The following is a 25,379-nucleotide window of genomic DNA, read 5'->3' as shown; positions in this document are numbered from 1 at the left end:
GTTTGTCGGATTACTGTGATAATAAACATTTACCATGCTCTAAAATATCCATTATTTGCATCTTTTGACGATTTAAAAACCTGAAAATTATAACGCGTTGCAACGCAAAGCTATTGAATAATTTGGAGAGTTCTGATGTTGTTGTTATATTTTGTGACAATACAAAGATTTCTTATATGAAGTATAAAATACATCCCTCATTGTATGTGCATTGATGGCCGAGTGGTCTAAGCATAAGACTTTTACTCCAGGGGTCAGTGGTTCCAGCCCAATTTAGGGTTACTTTTTTTCTTTAATTTATTCTTATTTCTTACTGGAGCTTTTTAGATTCAATGTTCACATTTATCAATATAAGGCATTTAATGACAAACTTCAATATCTGCCAAAATCAGTGAAAAGGTCCCTTTAAGTTGAAACTAAATATATATTATAGTATAACAAATCTTTATTCTCATTTAACAAAGTATTTGTGAGCAAAAAACAAATGCAATTTCCCAATTTAATCCAAATGACGTGATATTTTCCTATCCAAAGAGCCCAACCCTATTCAGAAAATGGTTAATTAAAAACTTTGCTCAATGTGTGTTTGTTTAAATGTGCTAAAAAGCAACATGAAAGAAAATAGATATGTCTTTTTTACATTCTTTATTAATTTTATATTAAACGGTTATTAAATTGAAAAAGTAAACATTTCTTTCAATGGCTTCATTTACATTTATTAATGTGTATGTAATATTAAATCAGCCTGATAAGGTACAAAAGTGTAACCCTTCATTCTTACTATCTACATTAATGTTGGATGAATTGTATAAGAATATGCCATGGCTTAATGAATGTCCATAAAGTGTCGTCCCAGATTAGCCTGTGAAGTCCGCACTGGGACTACAATTTTGTCCTAACCTTGATTTTTTGCTAAGAAGAGACTTTCTTTTAACGAAAAATGCTTTCAGACTGTGGAACATTGCCCCACCCCACAAATGGTGCTGTGGATGTGACTGAGGGTACGACATATGGTGCTGTTGCCAGGTACAAGTGTGTCACAGCGGGGCACGTCCTGGTGGGCAGCAGCCTACGCACATGTGAGGCTGACGGCACATGGTCTGGACAGCCTCCCAGCTGTGTTATTATACGTAGGAATCTTGTCTTCTTCTGTGTGCTTAGATTCGGTACAGAACTTGCAATTAAGTTATTGACAAGTTAAGAGCTTTTATTGAGGAGCATGTAAATATTTGTAACACCATCTAAAAAATTTGGAGGATAAGCTAATAATTTGGATTGAACAAAAAAGTATACGTTTTTATATTAAGAAATGGGATATGTGTTTAAATGTGTTCTGTACATTAATCTAAAAATGTCTTTCATTCACAGGATGTGGGGTGCTGTTTCCTGTCGCCAATGGCAATGTTGTGATGTCTGGGACGTTGCTAGGTGACAAGGCGTTCTACACCTGTGACTCTGGTTACCGCATGGCTGGTCCAAGCAATCTCTCCTGCCTAGAAACTGGCTGGTCAGATCTCCCACCCACCTGCATCGCCACAGGTAACGTACATTTCATGTGAATGTATTATTTTTCATACAAATGATACAAAGTAACTCCATCTGTTTAACAATAAAAGATATAAAGCTCATTAAATAAATGTTTAGTTCCTAAGGTTGATGAAATATATCAACATTTTTAGAATAGTTTAATTGTTTATTACCATTTCCTGAGACTCGACTTTGATGAGTTTAATCCTAAAAAATTGGTGAAACATCAGCCACAAATACTTTATTTATTTATAAATTTCTACTAGCCAGAATTGCATTTCACTGGCTGTTGGGCTAGTGGTTAGACTGACGACCAGCCAGAATTGCATTTCACTGGCTGTTGGGCTAGTGGTTAGACTGATGACTGACGACCTACTTGAACCTCTCTCATGTGGGTTAAGTGTTGTCCCAGATTAGCCTGTGCAGTCTTCACAAGCTTATCAGGGACAACATGTTAAGCCCAGTTTTTTTCAACGGGAGTCTCATTTTTTCACATTATAAAAGTAGCTTCTTTGCCCTTGTAGGTGACTGTGGTAGCCTGTTTGGCCCCACCAATGGCAGGGTGACCTTGAACTCTACCGTGAGGGGCTCACGTGCCTCATACTCCTGCAGTCCTGGCTACTTCCTGTCTGGTCCGGCAAATCGCACCTGTCAGCTCGACAACACCTGGAGTGGGACTACGCCCATATGCAATATAGTTGGTTAGTAAAGTGTGGAGTTAGACCTCGCCCACATGCAATATTGTTGGTTGATAAACCAAACTTGTATACAATATTGTTGGTTAGTAAAGTGTGGTGTTAAACCTCATCCACTGCAATATTGTTGGTTGATAAACCAAACTTGTATACAATATTGTTGATTAGTAAAGTGTGGTGTTAAACCTCACCCACATGCAATATTGTTGGTCAGTAAACCAAACCTGTATGCAATGTTGTTGATTAGTAAAGGTTGAGTGGACCCAAACCCACATGCAATAGAGTCTGTCAGTCAAGTGTAAATACCCCGCTGTTAGAGTCTCGCTCGCTCAGTAAGTCTTGATCAGTCTGCACAATTTTGTTACAATCTTCTTCCACATTCCTCAATTTTACTTTTGCAAATACGCTATCATCAAACAAAGTACTAGGAGACTATTTTAATAAAAACAGACCCACGCATTCTTGTGTTATTTGCCTTTTATTTATTTTTTTAAAGGGGTTATGAAGTATTAGTGTGTGTGACAAATGTCTTGCTATTATTAAATTATTACTCATAGTGTATGGGAAATAAGGATGGTCCTTGATTGTCCTTGATGACACAATTACATTGAGTCTTGCTTCTTGCTCTAGGAAAAGGTGGTGTAATGCATGTGCGTAAAGTATTGTCTCATATTAGCATGTGCAGACTGCTTTAATCAGGCCCGATGCTTTCAGCCTACAATGGATTTTTGCTAAGAAGAGACTTCAATTATTGAAAAATAAAGTCATCCTTGATGAGACTGTTCGGACTGCACATTAATTAAGCCCCTTTGAAGCTCAATTGTTTTGACACACCTCACCCTTGTTTCAGACTGTGGTATTCTCCCAAGTCCTGAGGGAGGGGTGATCCAGATGTTGTCAGGTTCAACGTATGGTACAGTGGCCACTCTCACCTGTAACACTGGCTACACGCTGGTCGGCCCTTCCAGCATGACATGTCTACAAGATGGCAGATGGTCCTACAACCCTGCCTGCTCCATCAAGAGTGAGTATCAAGTCAAATGGGGGATAGGTGTCTTAGTGAAAATAGCCATGCACATATATGACCTTGTTAACTCTTTCCTACTCAGAAGCAAATAAAAAATGGCAAAAGTGCAAACAGCATAAAACCAGAATGGACTGCGAGTAACTCACAGACTGATCAGGATTTATGCTGTTTGCTGCTCGGCATTATCTAAGGATTGGTATAAAAATTTGAATCTAGTAAGAACGTAACTTTGTTAGAGACTATAAATGCTACAATGTTTAAGTGGTAAAGGTTTAATGGTGTTTCCACTGTCTGTCTGGCTCAGGTAGTTGACTTTTACTTGTTCATAGGTTTTCATCACTTTAAAAAAAAATTCACATCTGTATGGGCATGTTATTGTTGAGTTATGAGCTTTCTTCATAAGCTTTTTTAGCGTTACAACTGGCTAACTTTAAATGTTATCATCTGATCTTTATCAAACTGGATATTTTGAAGATTGCTTTAACTCAAATTTCGAATTGCTGTTTTTGTAACTGTTTAAAACACAGCTTTTTAATTGTCCATCATACCACAATACATGTATCTATTTCAAGTATATTTACCTTCCATTACCTTATGTTTGTTTAAAATTATTATCTCTTAAATAGAATATGTTATATATAATTATATTTTTGACTGTTAGTATTGTCTGACATTTATAAGTGAACAATTACAATTTTAGACTGTGGAACACTGGGTAACCCGACCAACGGCTTTGTGGACACTGTAGCTGGTACCACGTATGGTTCCACTGCCCAGTACATGTGTAATCCGGGCTACAATCGACAGGGAACCAGCACGCGTAGTTGCCTAGCTACAGGACAGTGGTCCGGTAGTGAACCAACATGTACAGTAAAAGGTAAATCCAGTTTTTGGATGTAGATCACCATCGTTCTGGAAAGCCTGGCCTTAATGCATATTTGTAATGTGTCATCCCAGATAAGCCTACGCAGCTCGACACTTTCTGCGTTTACAGACTTTTTGGTTTAAGGGAGTCTGGTCTAAATAAAAATCCAATTTAGGCAGATAGTGTTGTCACTGATAAGCATGTTTTTATTGCACAGGCTAATCTGGGACAGCAGTTCGCGCATGCTTTAAGCCCAGATATTCTAGAACAAGACTCCTATGTTCCCATTGGCTCAGTAAACAAAGGAAGTATGCACAATATTTAAAAACTTGTTCAAAATGACAAAGATTATCTGGACTATAATAATTAAGGATACAGCCTGTTTCATTGTACAAGTGCAATACGCACAAGCTAATCATGGACAACGTTTTACACCTAGACTTGACTTTCATCAAGAAGAGACCACTTGTAAACAAGAAAATTCCACAAAAGCAAAAAGTATTGTCCCTGATTAACACGTTCAGCTTTAAGCGGAAAGTGTCATCCCTTATTAGCCTGTGTGGACTGCACAGGCTAATCTAGGATACTTAACACACGTGCATTAATCCCTAATTCCAGAGCGCATCTCATATACCTGAAGCATATTAGCACCGTGTTTTACTGATATATTTCCCTGCTTTCTTCCCAAGACTTTGAAGTATTGTCTCTGATTAGCACAGTTTATCAGGGACAAAACCTTCTGCCTATAATGGATTGTCATTAAGAAAAGACTTTCTTAAACCGAAAGTTATATAAAAGTGGAAAGTGTTGTCGATGATCAGCCTGTGCAGAATGTATAGGCCAATCTTGGGAGACACTGTATGCTCATTGATTAAGCTCTGTTTTTCCAGAGCGCAGCTAATATACTTGATGCACATATAAAGAATGTTGTACTGACTTCATTACATTCCATCTCCTGTCCCCAGACTGTATGTATGCACAGTGATGAACTGCTTTCATTATACTGTCTCAGACTGTGGCCCCCTGCCTGCACCCAGTGAGGGCACCGTGACCTCCCAGAAGGGCACTACTTACGGACAGACGGCACGCTACACCTGCAACCCTGGTTACCAGTTGCTAGGGGCGACCACCAGACTGTGTCAGGAGAACGGACTGTGGACAGAGGAGACACCAGTCTGCAGAAAGTACGGTAAGTGGTGTTGTAGTTAGTTTAAACTTATTAATTTTAGCTTGATTTCATTGGAAGCTTAAGGTTTAAGAAGTAGCACTGAATATCTAAAAGGGAGATTTAAAGAAAGCTCCTACAGTGGGGATCAAACACATGACCTCCTGGTCACTAGAGGGACAGAATAACCACTACGCCTTGACAACCTCTGTTGTTGTTGTTCTTGTTTAGTACTGACACATTACACAAGCACTGCAATGCTGCAAAAACATGTGGTGTTTGTAGTTTTAATATCATAAATACGTTACCTGTTATCTCTAGCTTACCCCTTTCCAAGGGAGTTATTTCATCCGGAAAATATTCAAGCGCTGGGAATCGTCCACCTCTATAAGAATCCAAATCAGGTTAAACATAGTACAATGCAACCTAACAGGAAATCAAGAACCACAACTCATCTTTCCTTTCCGGATAAAACCATGTGCACGCCTATTTTAGGCTCAGGACTTATGTGTTCTTTTCACTGTGTTTTTGGCGGAGTTTAAAAGGATAAAGTTTATTTATCTTTTATTTGTATCATTCGGTTTATATTTCTATACTTTTTGTTGCAGTAATTGTCATATTTCTGCTTTTGCTGGGTTTCTTTGTTTGTATCGTCGCTCATGTACATGACGTCATGAGCACGTGAACCACGAGGAATTCGTGCCTATTCCCCAATAAGTAATTGAGGTCAATTGGACAGCGTTCTTTGTGTTTACATTTTGTGGTTTAACTTTTTATTTGAATTTATAATCATTAATTTGTTTTTTTGTAGGTTCTTTCTGTTTCTTTTATTTCAGAATGAACTTACAGGATAGAGGTTCTTGTGGTCATATCAAAGCAAGGTGGGATTCCCACGATACTTGCTTGGCATGTACCGGTTGCACATTTAATAACAAATGTGCGGTTTGCGATTTGTGGGCTTACGACGTATGGACAAAAGCAGGTCGCCGGAGGACGTCGATCAGCCGCAAACGCAACGAACCTCCATCCGACGTTGATTACCCGGTGACTCCACTGGTCAAGGATGACCAGCGGTTTTGTCAGTCACCTAGTACCGGGCAAGATGGTGTTGTTGTCAGTCGATCGTCATCAGATCTTATGACTCACACCATGCATACCGGCGACATTGATCATGGAACGACTGGATCAATGTCAGACCACATGGCAGCCGCCATTCTACGGTCTTTGTCCGGTGACGTAACCGGTCATAATATGACCGGCCGGTCACCGGTCCGGTCCGGTCACCGGTCATGTCACCGGTCCGGTCCGGTCCGGTCATGTCACCGGTCCGGTCCGGTCACCGGTCCGGTCACCGGTCCGGTCTCCGGTCCGGTCACCGGTCCGGTCCGGTCACCGGTCCGGTCCGGTCATTGATCACCGGTCCGGTCCGGTCACCGGTCCGGTCACCGGTCCGGTCCGGTCACCGGTCCGGTCCGGTCACCGGTCAACAGTCATCAGTTGGGCCTGCCACCGATAACACCAATCGCCGGTCAAGAAGAACTCGGTCTTCATCATCGGCGTATTCTTCTACATCCGATTCGTCGTCGAATACATCGTCTTCATCAAGGAGTGGACATCGGACACGCTCTTCTTCGTCGAGCAGTTATCATCGTCGCGGCGCTCATAAGCGATCACGTCGTCACTCACGGAGACGGTATTCCAAAAAATCTCGATCACATCGCAGCCGATCCACATCTCGACAGCGCAGCCGATCCAGATCTCGACATTGCAGGAAACGAGGACGTCGGCAACCTTCACGTAGACAGCATCGGACTTACCATACGTATAGTCGTTCACCATCGTGTTCCGTTATGGAATCGCATGTTTCCATGCCAAATGTGTCGGTTCCAACGTTGACTGCCACACGTATTGCATCTTCAGGAGCTCATCTCACTACTACGGCGTCAGTGTCAACACCACGGGTATCATCTACAGTATCTAGTCGTGTACCCCCTACAGCTACCCTGTCGAATCCTGATACACTATGGATACAGAATTCGGCGGGACATTTTGTACCGGTCAATGCTGATAATTTACCTTCTTCCGGTTTACATTATCAGTTTACTGACGTCGGGGATGATCATTCGCTGTTACCAGACAATTACAATCCGGTACAAGATATTCTCACTTCTGTTCCTGCTGATTCTATACAAACCGCTGTTGTTGTAGAGAGTGAGGCTGATTCAGATGCAGAATCTAATGTTGAGACGGATCAATATTTAGCTCCGATTGGTCAGATCTATGAACTGATGTTTCGTACTCTTGGTGAAGATTACTGTCCAAGACCTGCTGAACTGTCTTCAAATGCGACGATTTCTGTGACAGAACAACTTTTTCGTACATTTGATCCCAACAGGGTTATTAAGTCGACGGCTCGTCCTGACCCACGACTTCCCATTGGTTCTACTGTTCTATCTGTTCTTCAATCATTGGAATCAGCTAATAAGACTATTCCAAAACGAGGAGAAACATGGAAAATTCCTAAGGAACTAGCTGATCCAAAACACCAGGAAGGTAGTAAAAGTTACAAACCTCCTGTACCACATGCAACCTCTGGGTTGGATTTTTCAAAACTTCCGGTTCCAGATCCGGACATAAGCAAGCTATCTCTTGTAATGCCAAGTGGTTCCAATTCAGTTTCTGTTCCGTTTTCAATGTTGGAAACTTGGGAAATGAGGGAACGTAGATCATTAGGTTTGACTAACCAAATTGACTTCATGCTAGCGACAATTTTACAAATGGTGTGTGATTGGTCGGAATCTGTTCCGGAGGAACTCCGTGATTTGTTAATTCATCTCTCACGGACCACACTGGCCTTATCTCACACTTCTGCTTCTTCAATGTCCGAGATGCTAAGGATTCGTAGAGATCTTATCCTTACTTCTTTACCTAAAGATTTTCTGTTGGAACCTGGTATGAACTCGCTCAGAACAGCTCCTCTCACATCAGGGTTTCTTTTTGGTGGAAGGATACAAGAAGCAATCACAGCTGACAAGGATGACCAACTTCATGCTTCTTTAGCTAGAAACAACTCTGGACAACGCCAAGGGGTCTTTAAGCATCCTGCTTCTAGGCCACCAGCAGTTCCAGCATTCAAGACGGCTAAGAGAAATAACCTTTTCTCTAAAAAGCCTTCTTTTAATCCACGGTCAGGTCCTAATAGGCAGTCTTCCTATAACAGACCTTCTTTGTCACACAAGTCTTCTAATAAAGATTCTGGGAAAAAGGGCAAACCCAAGCCGGGACAGAGGAATTTCAAACCTTCTACCGGCAGGGGCGCACCTCCTGCTTATCAGCCCTAGGTCCCTTCCCTTTCTACCGCCACAACCTCCGATGCCGGAAATACCAGTCGGGGCCAGACTTTTCCACTTCTCAAATCGATGGCTTCAAATTACTTCAGACGCATGGGTTCATTCTCTTGTGACAAAAGGCCTGACTTTTCAATTCGAAAAAAGGCCTCCACTTTCTGGCGTCCCTATAGAGCTGGTATCTGGGCATCCACATATTCCAGAGTCCATTCTCGGGCTCTTGGAAAAACAGGCGGTAGAAAGGGTTCAAGATCCTTATTCTCCAGGATTTTACAGTCGTCTTTTTCTTGTTCAAAAGAAAAATGGTTCCTGGAGACCAGTAATAGATTTAAAAGTGTTCAACATGTATCTCCTCAAACCAACTTTCAAAATGGAGACTCCTTCTTTCATACGGGAATCCATCAAACCCCTGCACTGGGGGGTGTCTTTGGATCTGGAAGATGCTTACTTCCATGTTCCTATACATCCCAACTACCGAAAGTACTTGCGATTCGCCTTTCAAGGCCAAGTCTACCAGTTCCGGTCTATGCCTTTCGGGTTGGCGACAGCCCCACGAGTTTTTACCAAACTAATGTCGGCAGTCGGATCACACCTCAGAGTTCACGGGATTATTCTTCTTCAGTATTTCGACGACTGGCTCTTACACCAGCTCGATCGTCAATTGCTTCTGTACAACCTAGAATTCTCTTGGAAGGAGCTGCTCTCGTTAGGGCTCCTTCTCAATGCAGACAAATCAGACCTCATTCCTTCACAGGACTTTACGTTTGTGGGAATGAATTTCTTGACCCACATCAATCGGGTCAGAGTGTCTATTCAACGTATATCAGACCTTCTGATGAAGGTCAACTGGGTTTTGTCCCAATCTCATATAACAGCTCAAGAATTCCTCTCTCTCAACGGTATCCTGAGCTCAGTAGCAGACTTTGTGCAGTTGGGACGTCTCTTCCTACGTCCTCTTCAGCACTATCTCTCAGCTTGTTGGAAATGGTCTCCAGGCAATCTATCAGGGTTGGCATATTGACCGGTCAATTGAGTATTGACCGGGCCGGCGGTCAATACCCGGTTAAAACCGGTCAATACTGGTCATTACTGGTCAATACTGGCCGATTGAAAATTGTAGCATTTAAACATTACAAAGGAGCCATTTTATATTAAATCAATAATTATTCTGTAATTGATAAACTTTTTTCTGAGTTATTTATTGTAAAAAAATCTTTAAAGCTGTAAAAAGTTACTTCTTTATTATTTATGGAAACAGCCTCACATAAATAAGGACTAAGGCAATATCTTTATCTCAGTGTATCACATCTGTTACTAAAGTATTATTACTATTGTAGGTACCATAGCATTTCACTTATCTATTGATATATCTATTTGATAAGCAGATGGACAAACAGAACTCTTGTGTATTCTAGGGTTATAAATCTAGCCTCTTAGTTGGTAATAAAATGCATGCAGTGTTATGTCTCTGATATTGACAATTAAGCAAATCTGCCCTTAGGCTATTTCATATCACTCACACAAGAAGATTACATTGTACTTGCTATTATTTAATAGTTACTTCTAACTTGTTTCCTTTTTGTATTAAGAGGTGTTTTTTCCCTTTCATATTAAAAAGTTCAATTGGTATTCAAATGAATAAACAATCAAAGTTCTTGATTTTGCCAACAAATAATGTTTTCCAATTGTGGGTCTACTCTTCTTTTCACTTATTTTTTTCTTTTAATAATTATTTATTATTATGTTTTTTATTCTTATATCAATAAAAATTAAAGTTTTTTTTCACTATTTTGTTTAAAAATGATTTAAAGAAATCAATGCAAAAATACATGAAAAGTAAGGATTGTGTCAAAAAGGTGCCATTTAAGGCCCTATTATCAGTTTTGGCTGCCCCAACCTGTACAGGTGAGAAGACTGTTAGAAGACTGTGGGGACAGTGGGGTATGAGGAACAACTCATACACAGTAATTGACAGGTTCTTGTTGAATCAAGCACAGAATTATATGAGCATCATAATTCATTAGAATTGAAAAAAAAATTCAATCAACCAGAAAAATCAAATTGACCAACTTTGACTTATTTGCAAAATTTTGAGAGATTGGCCTAAAAATTGCATGAACAGGTATAAAATAGTGGGTATTAATAGCTTAAGACATTATTGGCAACATGTCTGTTTAATTTATATTATCAATATTGTCTAATTAGGCATGGAATATAAATTAAAATTGGGGGTAAAGTTCAATCGACCAGTATTGACCAGTAATGACCACTTCGGGAGTATTGACCGGGGCGGTTTTAACCGGTAAAAACCGCCGGTTAAAACCGGGGGCGGTCGATTGGTGCCAACCCTGCAATCTATTAACACAGATTCCAATCCTTCCCTCCTTAAGGTCTCATCTTCAGTGGTGGCTAGACGAGGAGACTTTGTTGGCAGGAGTACCCCTTCTTCCCCCGCAACCGTCATTATATCTAATAACGGATGCGAGCAAGGAAGGGTGGGGTGCTCACCTGGAACCTCTCAGTCTGATTATTTCAGGGTTGTGGTCTCATCAGGAATCTCACCTTCATATCAACAATCTAGAAATGCGAGCAGTATTTCTAGCTGTATCTCATTTCCAATCACATCTTCGAGACTCTTGTGTGATGGTGTCAACAGACAACACATCTGTGGTGGCTTACATCCAGGCACAGGGGGGAACACATTCTCAATCCCTGTATCTGGAAACCAGAAAATTACTTGTTCTTTGCAAAACACTCAACATTCATCTGCTGGCAAAATATATACCAGGTCGCCTCAACGCCCTGGCGGATGGTTTGTCTCGCAAACACCAGTTACTTCCATCGGAGTGGACACTTCATCAAGAAGTGACCAACCAGATCTTTTTCAAGTTCGGTTATCCCCTGGTCGATCTATTTGCAACCAGACACAATCACAGACTTCCTCTGTATGTGAGTCCAGTTTACGATCCAGCAGCGTGGGCAATCGACGCGCTTTCGTTCGCATGGGACCAACTGGATGCTTACGCCTATCCCCCACCCATTCTAATTCCCCAAATATTGGGGAAAATCAGGGTGAGCTCTTGCAGGATACTCCTGATTGCCCCTTGGTGGCCCAGAAGATCTTGGTTCAACGATCTTCTCAGTCTCCTGTACGATTATCCCAGGAATCTTCCTCACAGGTCAGATCTTCTGTCTCAAAGCGGCAGACTACATGCGGACCCAAAAATGTTCCACTTACACGTCTGGCCGTTATCAGGCAATCTTTGCAGAAGAAATGTTTTTCTGTCAGGGCTTCAACCCTCGTTGCTTCGGCAAGGAGAAAATCCACCAGAGCAGTCTATGATGCTCGTTGGAAACTCTTCTCCAATTGGTGTTTTCGAGGGAAAATTAATCCCCTCAATCCCTCTGCTAGACGAATAGCGGATTTTCTCATTTATCTTTTTGATGATAAGAAACTTTCTCTTAGTTCCATCAAAGGATACAGATCTATGATTTCGCATACATTGGCTTTCACTAAGTCTTCACAAGTCTGTGCTGATCCAGCTATTTCAGAACTTGTTCGAGCTATGGAACTTAGTCGTCCTGTATCTCGTACACTTGCTCCTAAATGGGATTTAGCTTGTGTGCTTGGTTCCCTTATTAAGGCTCCCTATGAACCTCTTGATCAGGCTTCATTACAATTCCTAACATGGAAGACCGTTTTCCTTCTTACTATGGCTTCAGCCAAACGGAGAAGTGAAATTCATGCTCTTTCTATCGAGGATAGTCATCTTCGTTTTGACTCTTCTGATGGTTCTGTTACATTGTTGTGTCAGTCAGGATTCCTTGCTAAAAATCAACTCCCCTCTATGGCTTCCAAACCCTTCAAAGTTCCAAGTCTATCTAGAACTTGTGGACATGAAGATGATGATAGACTCCTTTGCCCGGTTAGGGCTTTGAAGTTCTACCTTAAAAAGGTAAAGTCTATTCGAGGTTCTCGCAAGAGACTTTTCATTCCATTAAAAGGGGGGGGGGGGCGATGTGTCTGCGGCTTCTATTTCTCGTTGGATAGCCTCGACTATAAGGAAAGCTTATTCTTCTCTTTCATCGAGGGATTTATCCCTGTTTAAGATAAGACCGCATGAATTAAGAGCTCTTTCGGCTTCGTGGGCTTATATTAATCAGACCCCACTATCTGAAGTGCTTCAAGCTGCTTTCTGGAGGAATCCGACCACCTTCTCCTCTTTTTATCTTCGTTCTCTTGAGTGCCAACAAGACAATTTGTATAAGTTGGGTCCTCTTGTAGTGGCTCAAACTGTAGTTTCTTCTATGGCGTAAGTACACTGGTGCCATCCGAGAATTAAGTACTATACTGTACTAACAAAGATTATAAGAGGACTTGATTCTACTATCTCTGGCTGTAAACCCTCTATATGGGTTTTGCTGTGATGGGAAAAAATATGCGAACCTTCCCGCCGCAGCTGCAAAATCAGCTAGAGATAACAGGTAACGTATTTATGATATTAAAACAAATTTTCTTAAGTAAAATTCATTTTAATTATTAAATACTTACCTGTTATCGGTAAGTCCCACCTCCCACCCCGCTCATCGCCTTTTTTTATGTTTGCGTAAAGGAAAGATGAGTTGTGGTTCTTGATTTCCTGTTAGGTTGCATTGTACTATGTTTAACCTGATTTGGATTCTTATAGAGGTGGACGATTCCCAGCGCTTGAATATTTTCCGGATGAAATAACTCCCTTGGAAAGGGGTAAGCTAGAGATAACAGGTAAGTATTCAGTGTTTTCATTATTAACCGATTGGCGATCCATATCATCGGTTGAAAATCTCGAAAAATCGGTTGTTGTTTATCTGATAGTGACATAAAATTTAGTGGTGTTACACCGCACCGTTTTTATGAAACATCCTTATCGATTCGTCGGTCGAAAACCAAAGAGCCGATCAGAAGCTTTGTAACAGAAACTGACGTAAATTCAGCATGGAGTCTGATCATGATTTTTTTTTAAATAATTTTGGATTTAACGCTTAATCTGGTTAGAAAGAAAATAACACAGTTGATTTTTCTTCCTGTTTATATTGTTAGTTATTGTTCAATAGCTATCTTTTATATTTGTTAAAGTTCTCATGGTCTTTTTTGCGCTGTTTAAGAGATCAAAGCAGCTATTAAGACATTTAACTCAGAGCAGGGGTTTTTATCTGATTTTGGGGAAAGGGCCTGGCCTTTTTTCCCCTCAGATTTTTTTTTCCCTCAGCAGGTAAATTTTCCTCCAGACTTCATTTTTTTCCCCTTTAATTTTTTTTTTTTTTTTTTAACTTTAAATACATTAGCTAACCTGATACAGTGTAGAAATAATAACATATTGCATAATTAAATTATCTGTTGCCTTGAATTTGTTTTAAAAACAGCAAAACATGTTGAATTGATTATTTAAGACTTTCCTTATTTTCTCCAAAATATGGCGTTTAGCGTGATTTTTCCCCCAAAATCCGGAATTTCGCGCAATTTTTTTCCCCTCAAAAAAGGCCAGGCTCTTTCCCCAAAATCAGATAAAATCCCCTGTTGCATATTCATTTTTTTCTCCGGCCCCCCCCTGAACCCCCTACCAGGGCGTTGCCCTTGACCCACAGGCAGCCTTGGCGGCCCCCTTGATCCCCGGCCTAATCTGATGCTTTATTAAAAACATCTGTTGTTTCAAATAATAATGCAAACACTGAGTATTTAATAATTAAAATGAATTTTACTTAAGAAAATTTGTTTTATTTAAATGTGTTGTTTTTTTACCGATTTGTAAATGTTGTTTATTTGAATATTTAAGGAAAGAGCGTTTTTTTTACCATTTTTATTAATATTTTCTATTTGATCATATAAAATGCTGTTCTTTAAACCTGTTACGTTGTATGTTATGCTTAAATGAACTGTCATAATTATCCACTTTTCCACAAGCCCAGCTAATATCTGCGACATTACCTGATGCACATGCATTAAGCCTAGTTTTCCATGACCATTTGGAGGAAAAAGCTGTGTAAAAATACAACTTTATTTGGATTATTGCCTCAAAATATTCACTCCATGTAGCCAACACAGTTCATGTGGTTTAGCCTTGTACAAGAATTAAAATGTAATATTAATATGACAACCCATAAATTGCTTATAAAGGATATTTAGGAGTTTTTACTTGGCACAGTTATTATATTTGTTTATGTATGAATAATAGCACTTTGAAAATTTATTCAATTGTAATTTCCAGTATTTCCCTGTCTATTCCCTTGTTATTTCCAGTATGTACCAGTTAATTCCCTTGTTAGTTCCAGTCAGTATGCCCCAGTCTTTTCCCATGATATTTTCACTATGTCCCAGTCTTTTCTCTTGTTATTTCAAGTATGCAGAATGTATTCCCTGGTTATTTCCAGCATGTGCCAGTCCATTCCATTGTTCATTCCAGTATGTTCTTGTCTAGTCCCTTGTTATTTTCAGTATGTCGCAGTCTATTCCCTTGTTATTTCCAGTATGTCCCAGTCTGGCCTCTCCAAGCAATGCAACAGTAGCAATGTCTTTTGGGCAGGAGGTCACCTCAGTGGCCACATACACCTGTAATACCGGGTACCAGCTGAGTAACCAGTCCCTGGGCACCAGGACATGTGGGCCCATGGGGCAGTGGAATGGGACTGCTCCAACCTGCTTTCTCATTGGTAAGCCTGCTCATTAATGTCCCACGTGTATTCACAATTGTAAGCAATGCTCATGAATGTCCCACCTGCATTCTTATTGGTAAGCAATGCTCATGAATGTCCCACCTGCATTCTTATTAGTAAGCAATTCTCATGAATGTCCCATCTGCATTCTTATTGGTAAGTCATGCTCATGAATGTCCCACATGCCTACTCATTTGTAAGTCATGCTTATGAATGTCCCATCTGCATTCTTATTGGTAAGTAATGCTCATTGCTGTCCCACCTAAATTCTTATTGGTAAGTCATGCTCATGAATGTCCCACCTGCATTCTTATTGGTAAGCCATGCTTATGAATATCCCACCTGCATTCTTATTGGTAAGCAATGCTTATGAATACCCCACCTGCATTCTTATTGGTAAGTCATGCTTATTAATGTCCCGCATGCATTCCAATTGGTAAGTCATGCTCATGAATTCCCCCATGCATTCTAATTGGTAAGCCATGCTTATGAATGTCTCACCTGCATTCTTATTGGTACCGATAAGCCATGCTCATGAATGTCCCACCTGCATTCTCCATGGTAAGCCATGCTCATGAATGTCCCACCAACATTCTTATTGGTAAGCCATGCTCATGAATGTCCCACCTGCATTCTACATGGTAAGTCATGCTCATGAATGTCCCACATGCATTCTCATTGGTAAGTCATGCTAATGAATTCCCCAATGCATTCTCATTGGTAAGCCATGCTAATGAATGTCTGACCTGCATTATTATGGGTAAGCAATACTCATGAATATCCAACCTGCATTCTCCATGGTAAGCCATGCTCATGAATGACCCACCAGAATTCTTATTGGTAAACCTTGCTAATGAATGTCCAAACTGTATTCTTATTGGTAACTATGCTAATGAATGTCCAACCTGCATTCCTATTGGTAAACCATGCTAATAATTGTCCAACATGCATTCTTATTGGTAAACCATGCTAATGAATGTCCAACCTGCATTCTTATTGTTAACCATGCTAATGAATGTCCAACCTGCATTCTTATTGGTAAACCATGCTAATGAATGTCCAACCTGCATTCTTATTGGTAATCATGCTAATGAATGTCCAACCTGCATTCTTATTGGTAAACCATGCTAATGAATGTCCAACCTGCATTCTTATTGGTAAACCATGCTAATGAATGTCCAACCTGCATTTTTATTGGTAAACCATGCTAATGAATGTCCAACCTGCATTCTTATTGGTAAACCATGCTAATGAATGTCCAACCTGCATTCTTATTGGTAAATCATGATAATGAATGTCCAACCTGCATTCTTATTGGTAAACCATGCTAATGAATGTCCAACCTGCATTCTTATTGGTAAACCATGCTAATGAATGTCCAACCTGCATTCTTATTTGTAAACCATGCTAATGAATGTCCAACCTGCTTTCTTATTGGTAAATCATGCTAATGAATGTCCAACCTGCATTCTTATTGGTAAATCATGCTCATGCATGTCCAACCCGCATTCTCCATGGTAAGCCATGCTCATGAATGACCCACCAGCATTCTTATTGGTAAACCTTGCTAATAAATTTTCAAACTGCATTCTTATTGGTAACCATGCTAATGAATGTCCAACCTGCATTCCTATTGGTAAGCTATGCTAATGAATGTCCAACTTGCATTCTTATTGGTAAACCGTGCTAATGAATGTCCAACCTGCATTCTTATTAGTAAACCATGCTAATGAATGTCCAACCTGCATTCTTATTGGTAAACCATGCTAATGAATGTCCAACCTGCATTCTTATTGGTAAACCATGCTAATGAATTTCCAACCTGCATTCTTATTGGTAAACAATGCTAATGAATGTCCAACCTGCATTCTTATTGGTAAACCATGCTAATGAATGTCCAACCTGCATTCTGATTGGTAAACCATGCTAATGAATGTTAAACCTGCATTCTTATTGGTAAACCATGCTAATGAATGTCCAACCTGCATTCTTATTGGTAAATCATGCTAATGAATGTCCAACCTGCATTCTTATTGGTAAACCATGTTAATGAATGACCAACCTGCATTCTTATTGGTAAACCATGCTAATGAATGTCCAACCTGCATTCTTATTGGTAAACCATGCTAATGAATGTCCAACCTGCATTCTTATTGGTAAATCATGCTAATGAATGTCCAACTATCATTCTTATTGGTAAACCATGTTAATGAATGTCCAACCTGCATTCTTATTGGTAAACCATGCTAATGAATGTCCAACCTACATTCTTATTGGTAAACCATGCTAATAAATGTCCAACCTGCATTCTTATTGGTAAACCATGCTAATGAATGTCCAACCTGCATTCTTATTGGTAAACCATGCTAATGAATGTCCAACCTGCATTCTTATTGGTAAACCATGCTAATGAATGTCCAAACTGCATTCTTATTGGTAAACCATGCTAATGAATGTCCAACCTGCATTCTTATTGGTAAACCATGCTAATGAATGTCCAAACTGCATTCTTATTGGTAACCATGCTAATGAATGTCCAACCTGCATTCTTATTGGTAAATCATGCTAATGAATGTCCAACCTGCATTCTTATTGGTAAACCATGCTAATGAATGTCCAACCTGCATTCTTATTGGTAAATCATGCTCATGAAAGCTTAACTCTTTGCCACTCAGATACACGCTTACATGTACTTCTAGTCACTTAAGAAATTCAAAGCAAATTGAAGACCTTTCTTAATAGATTCAACTTTTAAAAGCTTAAAGCCATTTTCTCTTTTTTACTGAGCGGGAAAGGGTTGAACGGTTTCCTTACCTGATGTCCAGGACTAAGTCCCCTCTCTATTTAAAAAGGTTAAATAGGGTCATCATTAACTTGATGATATTTTTGTTTGCATGATAAATATCTTGACTGAATTTCCTAGTGTCCCATTTCTGGAAAATGTTTGTACACATACATGTATCCTCTGTGCCATGTTTGATAAGCAGCCATTTGACTGTCCCATTTCTGGACAATGTTTGTACACATTTATGTATCCTCTGTGCCATGTTTGATAAGCAGCCATTTGACTTGAAGCACTTCTCTATTATGGCCCTTAAATTTATCCTAAATTTGTCATTAAACAACTTGTCAGCCTCATTCTTAAATAAATTTTGTTGAAACATCATCAAAATGTATTATTTTGGATCACGTTTGTATTATCTTGACAAAGTTTGATTAAACAGCAATTTTGTCTTAATCCCTTTATCTTCAAAGGGTATGTTTGAGACAATTTGCCTAGTTTGTTACTTATATAAATGATTTTATGGTATGATAGCATTTAATATTTCCTGACATTGAACTAAACTGCAGGTATTGACCTTTTCTCTTTGTCTGATCCTTCCAGTTGATATGAATTATTGTTTCAAACTCAGTCTAAATTTGTTATTGTTATCTTTTTAAAGAGACGTATCACTGCCATATTCTTGACAACAGTGTAACAACTGTTTATCAAATGCTGTAGATTGTGGTCCCCTACCAGTACCTACATTTGGCCAGGTAGCCTTCAGTGGACAGACAACGTACGGGAACACAGCCATTCTCACATGTAACCGTGGTTACACACCACTCAGTCAGAATGTCCGCATCTGCTCGTCCAGCAGTCAATGGAGTGGGGTGGAGTTCCAGTGCAAAGTGATTGGTCAGTGTCCTGTCTGGCAGAAAATTGACATGCATTTGAGACCCGCTTTAAAGTGGGTAAAGTCCCAAATTAGCCTGTGCAGTTCGCAAAGAAAATGGTTGTTGCTGATTAGCCTGTGAGGACTGCTCATGCTAATTTGGGATGACACTTTACCCACATGCGTTAAGCCGGGTTTTCCCAGAGCATGGCTAATTTTTGTGTAGAATTTTGTCTCTTAAGGCATACCTGAATCATACATGCATCTGTACACAGTGTACCAAATTTAATAGTTATATTTACATAACTTAATATTATTTTAAATGTTTCAGTGTTAAAATAATTAAATACTATTAGATTTATATACCATGACATGAAATGTATCAATTTCAATTACCTCATTTTAAAATATTGTCTACTGATCCTAGCAGTCTTAATGCCATCCTGACTTGTTTGACACTTGCAGCCTTTAAGCTGGATTCTTCTGTTTTACAGAACTAGAGAAGTTTTGTATTGTGTTAAAATATTCTCCGCACATATATCCGATTATTTCTGTAGTGTTTTGTGATTTTGTTTGTTTGTTCAAGGCAAAATATGCCTCAAGCACGTGGTTCATGTGGCCACATAAGAGCAGCATGGGACAACCATGATAGCTGCCTTTCGTGTGCCGGATGTACCCAGGACAACTGCTGCCCTTTCTGTGAGGATTGGTCTGTAGATACCTGGGCCATCAAGCGTAGACCTTTCAAGAGTCGTAGACGCAACATGCGTGGCGCAAGTCAAAGTAGGGAAAGTTCCGTTAGCCGTGACTTTTCCCCACACGACCTTGACCACATGCCATCAGGAGATGCAATGCATCGGTCCTTGCCCGGTGACGACACCGGACAAAATTTGCCCGGTCTGTTCATCGGGAACGACCAGTTGACCGGTCCGGAGACTTCACCTGTCACCGGTCACCGGTCAACATTGACCGGTCCGGTCACCGATCATGCTATGACCGGTGTCGTCACCGGTCACTGGTCAACCGGTCACCGGTCAACCGGTCAGTGACCGGTCCGGTCACCGGTCATGCTTTGACCGGTCACCTGTCACCGGTCATTGACCGGTCCGGTCACCGGTCATGCAATGACCGGTCCGGTCACCGGTCATTGACCGGTCCGGTCACCGGTCATGTAATGACCGATGCGGTCACCGGGTACCGGTCTGTGCCACAGACCGTTCCGGTCACCGTAGATGTTGACACTACCTTGTCAGTACTCCACAAAGGTAGACGTAGCCGCGTTTCTACTGTGAGTCACAGACGTAAACGCGTAGTGTCTGATGTTTCCCGCTACTCTTCCACCTCGGGCTCATCGTCGTATGACTCATCGTCTACTTCAACTAGCCTTCATCATTATCGGAGTGGACGTCGTTCACGCTCACCGAGTGTTTCTCGGCGTAGATTGCCTCGTAAAGAGCGATCACGCCAGCGCTCTGGGAGACGTTCAATCAGGAAACATCATTCCCAGCGCCGCCGAACAGTGTCTCGGCATCGCAGGGATAAGGGACATATACCTTCCTCTATTAGGCGCTCTCGGACTCCTAGGTCCACTAGGCGATCCTTCTCTGAGGAATCTAGTGACACCTTTCCACGTGTGTCGGCCTCTATTTTGGACTCAACACACACTTCAGCCGTTCCTACAACCACTGAGCATAATTTGTATTCAAACACTTGTTTGCATACATATCAGGCTCAAGGTACAGGGGTTAACCACTTCGGCTGCGTTTTCAGCCCCACGGGTCTCTTCCACATTGCATAGAAGTATACCCCGGGCTGCCGCTACACCATCAAATCCCAATACTTTGTGGATCCAACAGTCGCCGGGAATCTTTGTCCCTTTTTCGACTGATCCTTTACCAGCGACCGCTGGTATTCAAAGTGAGTCTGCTGACTTGATCTCTGATAGACCTTACTCACCAGCTATATCTTTGATTGTGCCGGAAAACGATCCTCTCATGATAGAAGCGGATGAAACTAGTATTCCTACTTCTGTCTCCACCGGTTTCAATCATTCCAATGCTCCCGCAGACGGTTCGATTGAGGCGGGTTCGGAGTCTAATGAGGCCGAACTTTATTATTTGGCCTCCATCAATCAGGTTTACGAACTAATGTTCAATACCTTAGATGAGGACTTCTGCTCCCGCCCTTCCTTGTCTCTCACAGGATCTGCGGTTACCGTTACAGAACAGGTAGCCCGCAGACGGGAGCCCGGCAGGATAAGTAAGGCGACTTCCCGTGTGGATCTCGGCCTTCCTATTGGCTCTTCCACAATGGCTGTATTCCAGTCACTTGAGCCAGCCAATAAGCCTTCGCCATCTCCATGGTAAGCCCCTAAGGAGCTGACGGAGCCTATACAGATGGACGGTGGGAAAAGTTATAAGGCCCCGGTACCCGACCCTTCTTCCGGTTTGGACCTTTCCAAACTTCCGGTTACTGATGCTGACATTAGTAAGCTGTCCCTTACAATGCCTTCATCATCTACCCATACAGCAGTCCCTCTTTCCCTGTTGGAAAATTGGGAGCTGAGAGAACGCCGTTCCATAGGTCTGGCTAACCAGCTAGATCTCATGGCAGCCACAGCCTTAGACTTGGTTTGGGAGCTCTCTGATTCAATCCCAGAGGAGCTCCGTGCCTTGTTGATACACCTTTCACATACTACGCAGTGTTTATCACACAATGCTGCGTTGTCTATGTCTGAGATGTTAAGGCTTCGGAGAGACCTCATCCTCTCTTTCTTGCCCAATAATTTCCTTTTGGAAACGGGCGTCAACTCCCTTCAAACTGCTCCACTAACAGCAGATTCTCTTTTCGGAGGGAGGATACAGTCGGCACTTACTGCTGATCGTGAAGATCAGATACATACCTCCTTAGCTAGGAGCAACTCTGGCCAGCGCCCTGTGGTTTTTAAGCGCCCTGCTTCTAAGCCCCCAGGAGCCCCACTGGCCAAGAACGCTAAGAGGGACAGTTTCCATACTAAGCGTCCGTCTGCTCCACGTCAGCCCACAAATAGGCCTCCTTTTCAGAACAGAACATCTTCCTATCGGAAGCCGTCTGTTAACCAAAATTGGAGTAAGGGCAAACCCAATGCGGACAAGAAGTCATTTAATCCTTCTTCCGGCAAGGGTGGACCTCCAAAAGGTCAGCCCTAGGTCATACCCCTTTCTACCGCCACAACCTCTGATGTCGGAGGTACCAGTCGGGGCCAGACTTTTGCACTTCGCAAATCGATGGCTCCAAATAACTTCGGACGCGTGGGTTCATTCCCTTGTCACACAATGCCTCACTTTTCATTTCGAAAAAAGGCCCCCACTCTCTCGCGTCCCAATAGATCTGGTATCTCCGCATCCACAACTTCCAGACTCCATTCTCGGACTCCTGGAAAAACAGGCGGTAGAAAGGGTTCACGATCCTTGTTCTCCACGATTTTACAGTTGCCTTTTCCTTGTTCAAAAGAAAAGCGGCTCCTGGAGACCTGTCATAGACTTAAAAGTGTTCAACACGTTTCTAGTCAAACCTACTTTCAAGATGGAGACTCCTGCCTTCATTCGGCGCTCCATCAAACCCATGCACTGGGGGGTTTCCTTGGACCTGGAAGATGCATTCTTCCATGTTCCTATCCATCCCAACTACCGGAAGTACCTGCGCTTCTCCTTTCGAGGCCAGGTCTTCCAGTTTCGGGCGATGCCCTTTGGATTGGCCACAGCTCCACGAGTTTTCACCAAACTCATGGCCGCAGTGGGCGCACACCTCCGATTACACGGGGTTCAACTGCTTCAGTATTTTGACGATTGGCTCTTACACCAGCTCAATCGTCGACTGCTTCTGCTTCACCTAGAGTTCTCTTGGAAGAAGCTCCTCTCTTTAGGACTCCTTCTCTATGCAGCCAAGTCAGACCTCATTCCCTCTCAGGATTTCATATTCGTGGGAATGAATTTTCTGACCCACATCAATCGGGTCAGGGTCTCACCGCAACGTGTATCAGACCTCCCTTTGAAGGTCAGATGGGTGCTGTCCCAATCTCATATCACAGCTCAAGATTTCCTCTCACTCAACGGTATCCTGAGCTCTGTAGCAGACTTCGTGCAGTTGGGACGTCTCTTCCTACGTCCTCTTCAGCACTATCTCTCAGCTCGATGGAAATGGTACCAGCTCACCTGGAACCCCGCAGCCTGACATTATCAGGATTGTGGTCTCCTCAATCGTCTCACCTGCACATAAACAATCTCGAAATGCGAGCAGTCTTTCTAGCTGTTTCTCAATTCCAATCACATCTTCGGGACTCCTGTGTGATGGTATCGACAGACAACACATCAGTCGTGGCTTACATCCAGAAACAGGGCGGTACACACTCTCACTCCCTGTATCTGGAAACAATGATCTTACTTGTTCTTTGCGAGAGCCTCAACGTCTCTCTCTTGTCCAAACACATACCAGGTCGTCTCAACGCCCTGGCGGACGGTTTGTCTCGCAAACACCAGTTACTTCCATCGGAGTGGACACTTTATCAGGAAGTGGCCAACCAGATTTTCCTCACATTCGGTTATCCACTGGTCGAACTGTTTGCGACCAGAGACAACCACAGACTTCCTCTGTATGTGAGTCCAGTGTACGAATCAGCAGCGTGGGCGGTAGACGCGCTTTCGTTCGATTGGGATCCACTGGACGCTTACGCTTATCCCCCACCCATTCTAATTCCCCAAATCTTAGGGAAAATCAGTGTGAGCTCTTGCCGGATCCTCCTGATAGCCCCTTGGTGGCCCAGGAGATCCTGATTCAACGACCTTCTCGGTCTCCTGTGCGAATTTCCCAGGGAACTCCCGCACAGGTCAGATCTCCTATCTCAGAGAGGCAGACTTCACGTGGATCCAGACATGTCCTACTTACACGTCTGGCCGTCATCAGGCAATCCCTGCAGAAGAAACGCTTTTCTGTCAGGGCTTCAACGCTCGTTGCCTCTGCAAGGAGAAAGTCCTCCAGAGCAGTCTATGATGCTCGCTGGAAACTCTTCTCTAATTGGTGTGTTCGAGGGAAAATTGATCCCCCCAATCCCTCTGCTAGACGCATAGCGGATTTTCTAATCTATCTCTTTGATGATAAGAAACTTTCTCTTACCTCCATCAAAGGATACAGATCTGTGCTTTCGCATACCTTGGCTTTTCGTAAGTCATCACAAGTCTGTGCTGACCCAGCCGTTTCGGAACTGATCCGAGCTATGGACCTTAAATGTCCTGTGTCTCGTTCTCTTACCCCCAAATGGGATTTGGCTTGTGTTCTTGTATCGCTTATTAAAGCTCCCTATGAACCCCTTAATCAGGCTTCTTTACAGTTCCTAACCCGGAAGACCGTTTTCCTTCTTACCATGGCTTCATCCAAACGTAGATGTGAAATTCATGCTCTTTCTATCGAAGAAAGCCATCTTCGTTTTGATTCCTCCGATGGCTCTGTAAACAAAGTGACTTTGTTGTGTCAGCCAGGATTCCTTGCTAAAAATCAACACCCCTCAATGGCTTCTAAACCCTTCAAGGTCCCAAGTCTTTCTAGAACTTGTGGAAATGAAGATGAAGATAGACTCCTCTGCCCTGTCAGGTCTTTGAAGTTCAATCTTAGTAGAGTTAAGTCTATTCGAGGTTCTCGCAAGAGACTCTTCATTCCCTTAAAAGGGAGGGGGGCGATGTGTCTGCGGCTTCTATTTCCAGTTGGGTAGCCTCGACTATAAAAAGGGCTTACTCTTCTGTTTCTTCAAGGGATTCATCCCTTTTTAAGATTAGACCGCATGAATTACGAGCAATGTCGGCTTCGTGGGCGTATATTAATCATACCCCACTCTCTGACGTGCTTCAAGCTGCTTTCTGGAGGAATCAGACCACCTTTTCATCTTTTTATCTTCGTTCTCTGGAGTGCCAACAGGACAACCTGTCTTTGTTGGGCCCCCTTGTGGTTGCACAAACGGTAGTATCTTCTACGGCATAGGTATATTACGCTTATCCGTGAATTAAGTTAATACCGTAATAACGAAGATTAGCTGAGAACCCGAGATATGGGTTCCGCTGTGATGGGGAGATTTTTGCCAACCTTCCCGCCGCAGCTGCAAATTCAGCAATTAGATAGCAGGTAACGTAATTAAGCTATTAAAACAAATTTTTATAGTAAAATTCATTTTAATTAGTAATTACTTACCTGCTATCGGTTAGTCCCACCTCCCATTCCGCTCTTCGTCTAATATTTTCATATTGTTTATTGGAATAAGAGTGATTTCTGGGTAATATCCCGTTTTGGTTACACGGCTACACGGCACTATGTGACCGTTCTGACCTGACCTGACGGGTTTATGAAAAGTGTGGGATTCTTCGGACAGAAAGTTTACGGAT

General features: G+C 41.9%; 1 protein-coding gene across 1 annotated transcript in view; it reads left to right on the top strand.

The window, feature by feature from the left end:
• LOC127860908 (uncharacterized) overlaps positions 1-25,379 on the top strand; it is a 345,694-nt gene that overhangs the window by 250,949 nt on the left and 69,366 nt on the right. The window contains exons 87-94 of the mRNA XM_052399220.1: positions 951-1,130; positions 1,369-1,539; positions 2,052-2,228; positions 3,073-3,246; positions 3,950-4,126; positions 5,127-5,303; positions 15,131-15,313; positions 18,819-18,995. Coding sequence (XP_052255180.1) covers positions 951-1,130; positions 1,369-1,539; positions 2,052-2,228; positions 3,073-3,246; positions 3,950-4,126; positions 5,127-5,303; positions 15,131-15,313; positions 18,819-18,995 — 1,416 coding nt within the window. The remainder of the gene's footprint in view (positions 1-950; positions 1,131-1,368; positions 1,540-2,051; positions 2,229-3,072; positions 3,247-3,949; positions 4,127-5,126; positions 5,304-15,130; positions 15,314-18,818; positions 18,996-25,379) is intronic.

This window comes from Dreissena polymorpha, chromosome 15, assembly GCF_020536995.1.
Source record: "Dreissena polymorpha isolate Duluth1 chromosome 15, UMN_Dpol_1.0, whole genome shotgun sequence".
Lineage (NCBI taxonomy): Eukaryota > Metazoa > Mollusca > Bivalvia > Myida > Dreissenidae > Dreissena > Dreissena polymorpha.
Note: the sequence above shows the minus strand (reverse complement) of the source record. Positions and strands in the feature narration are given on the sequence as shown.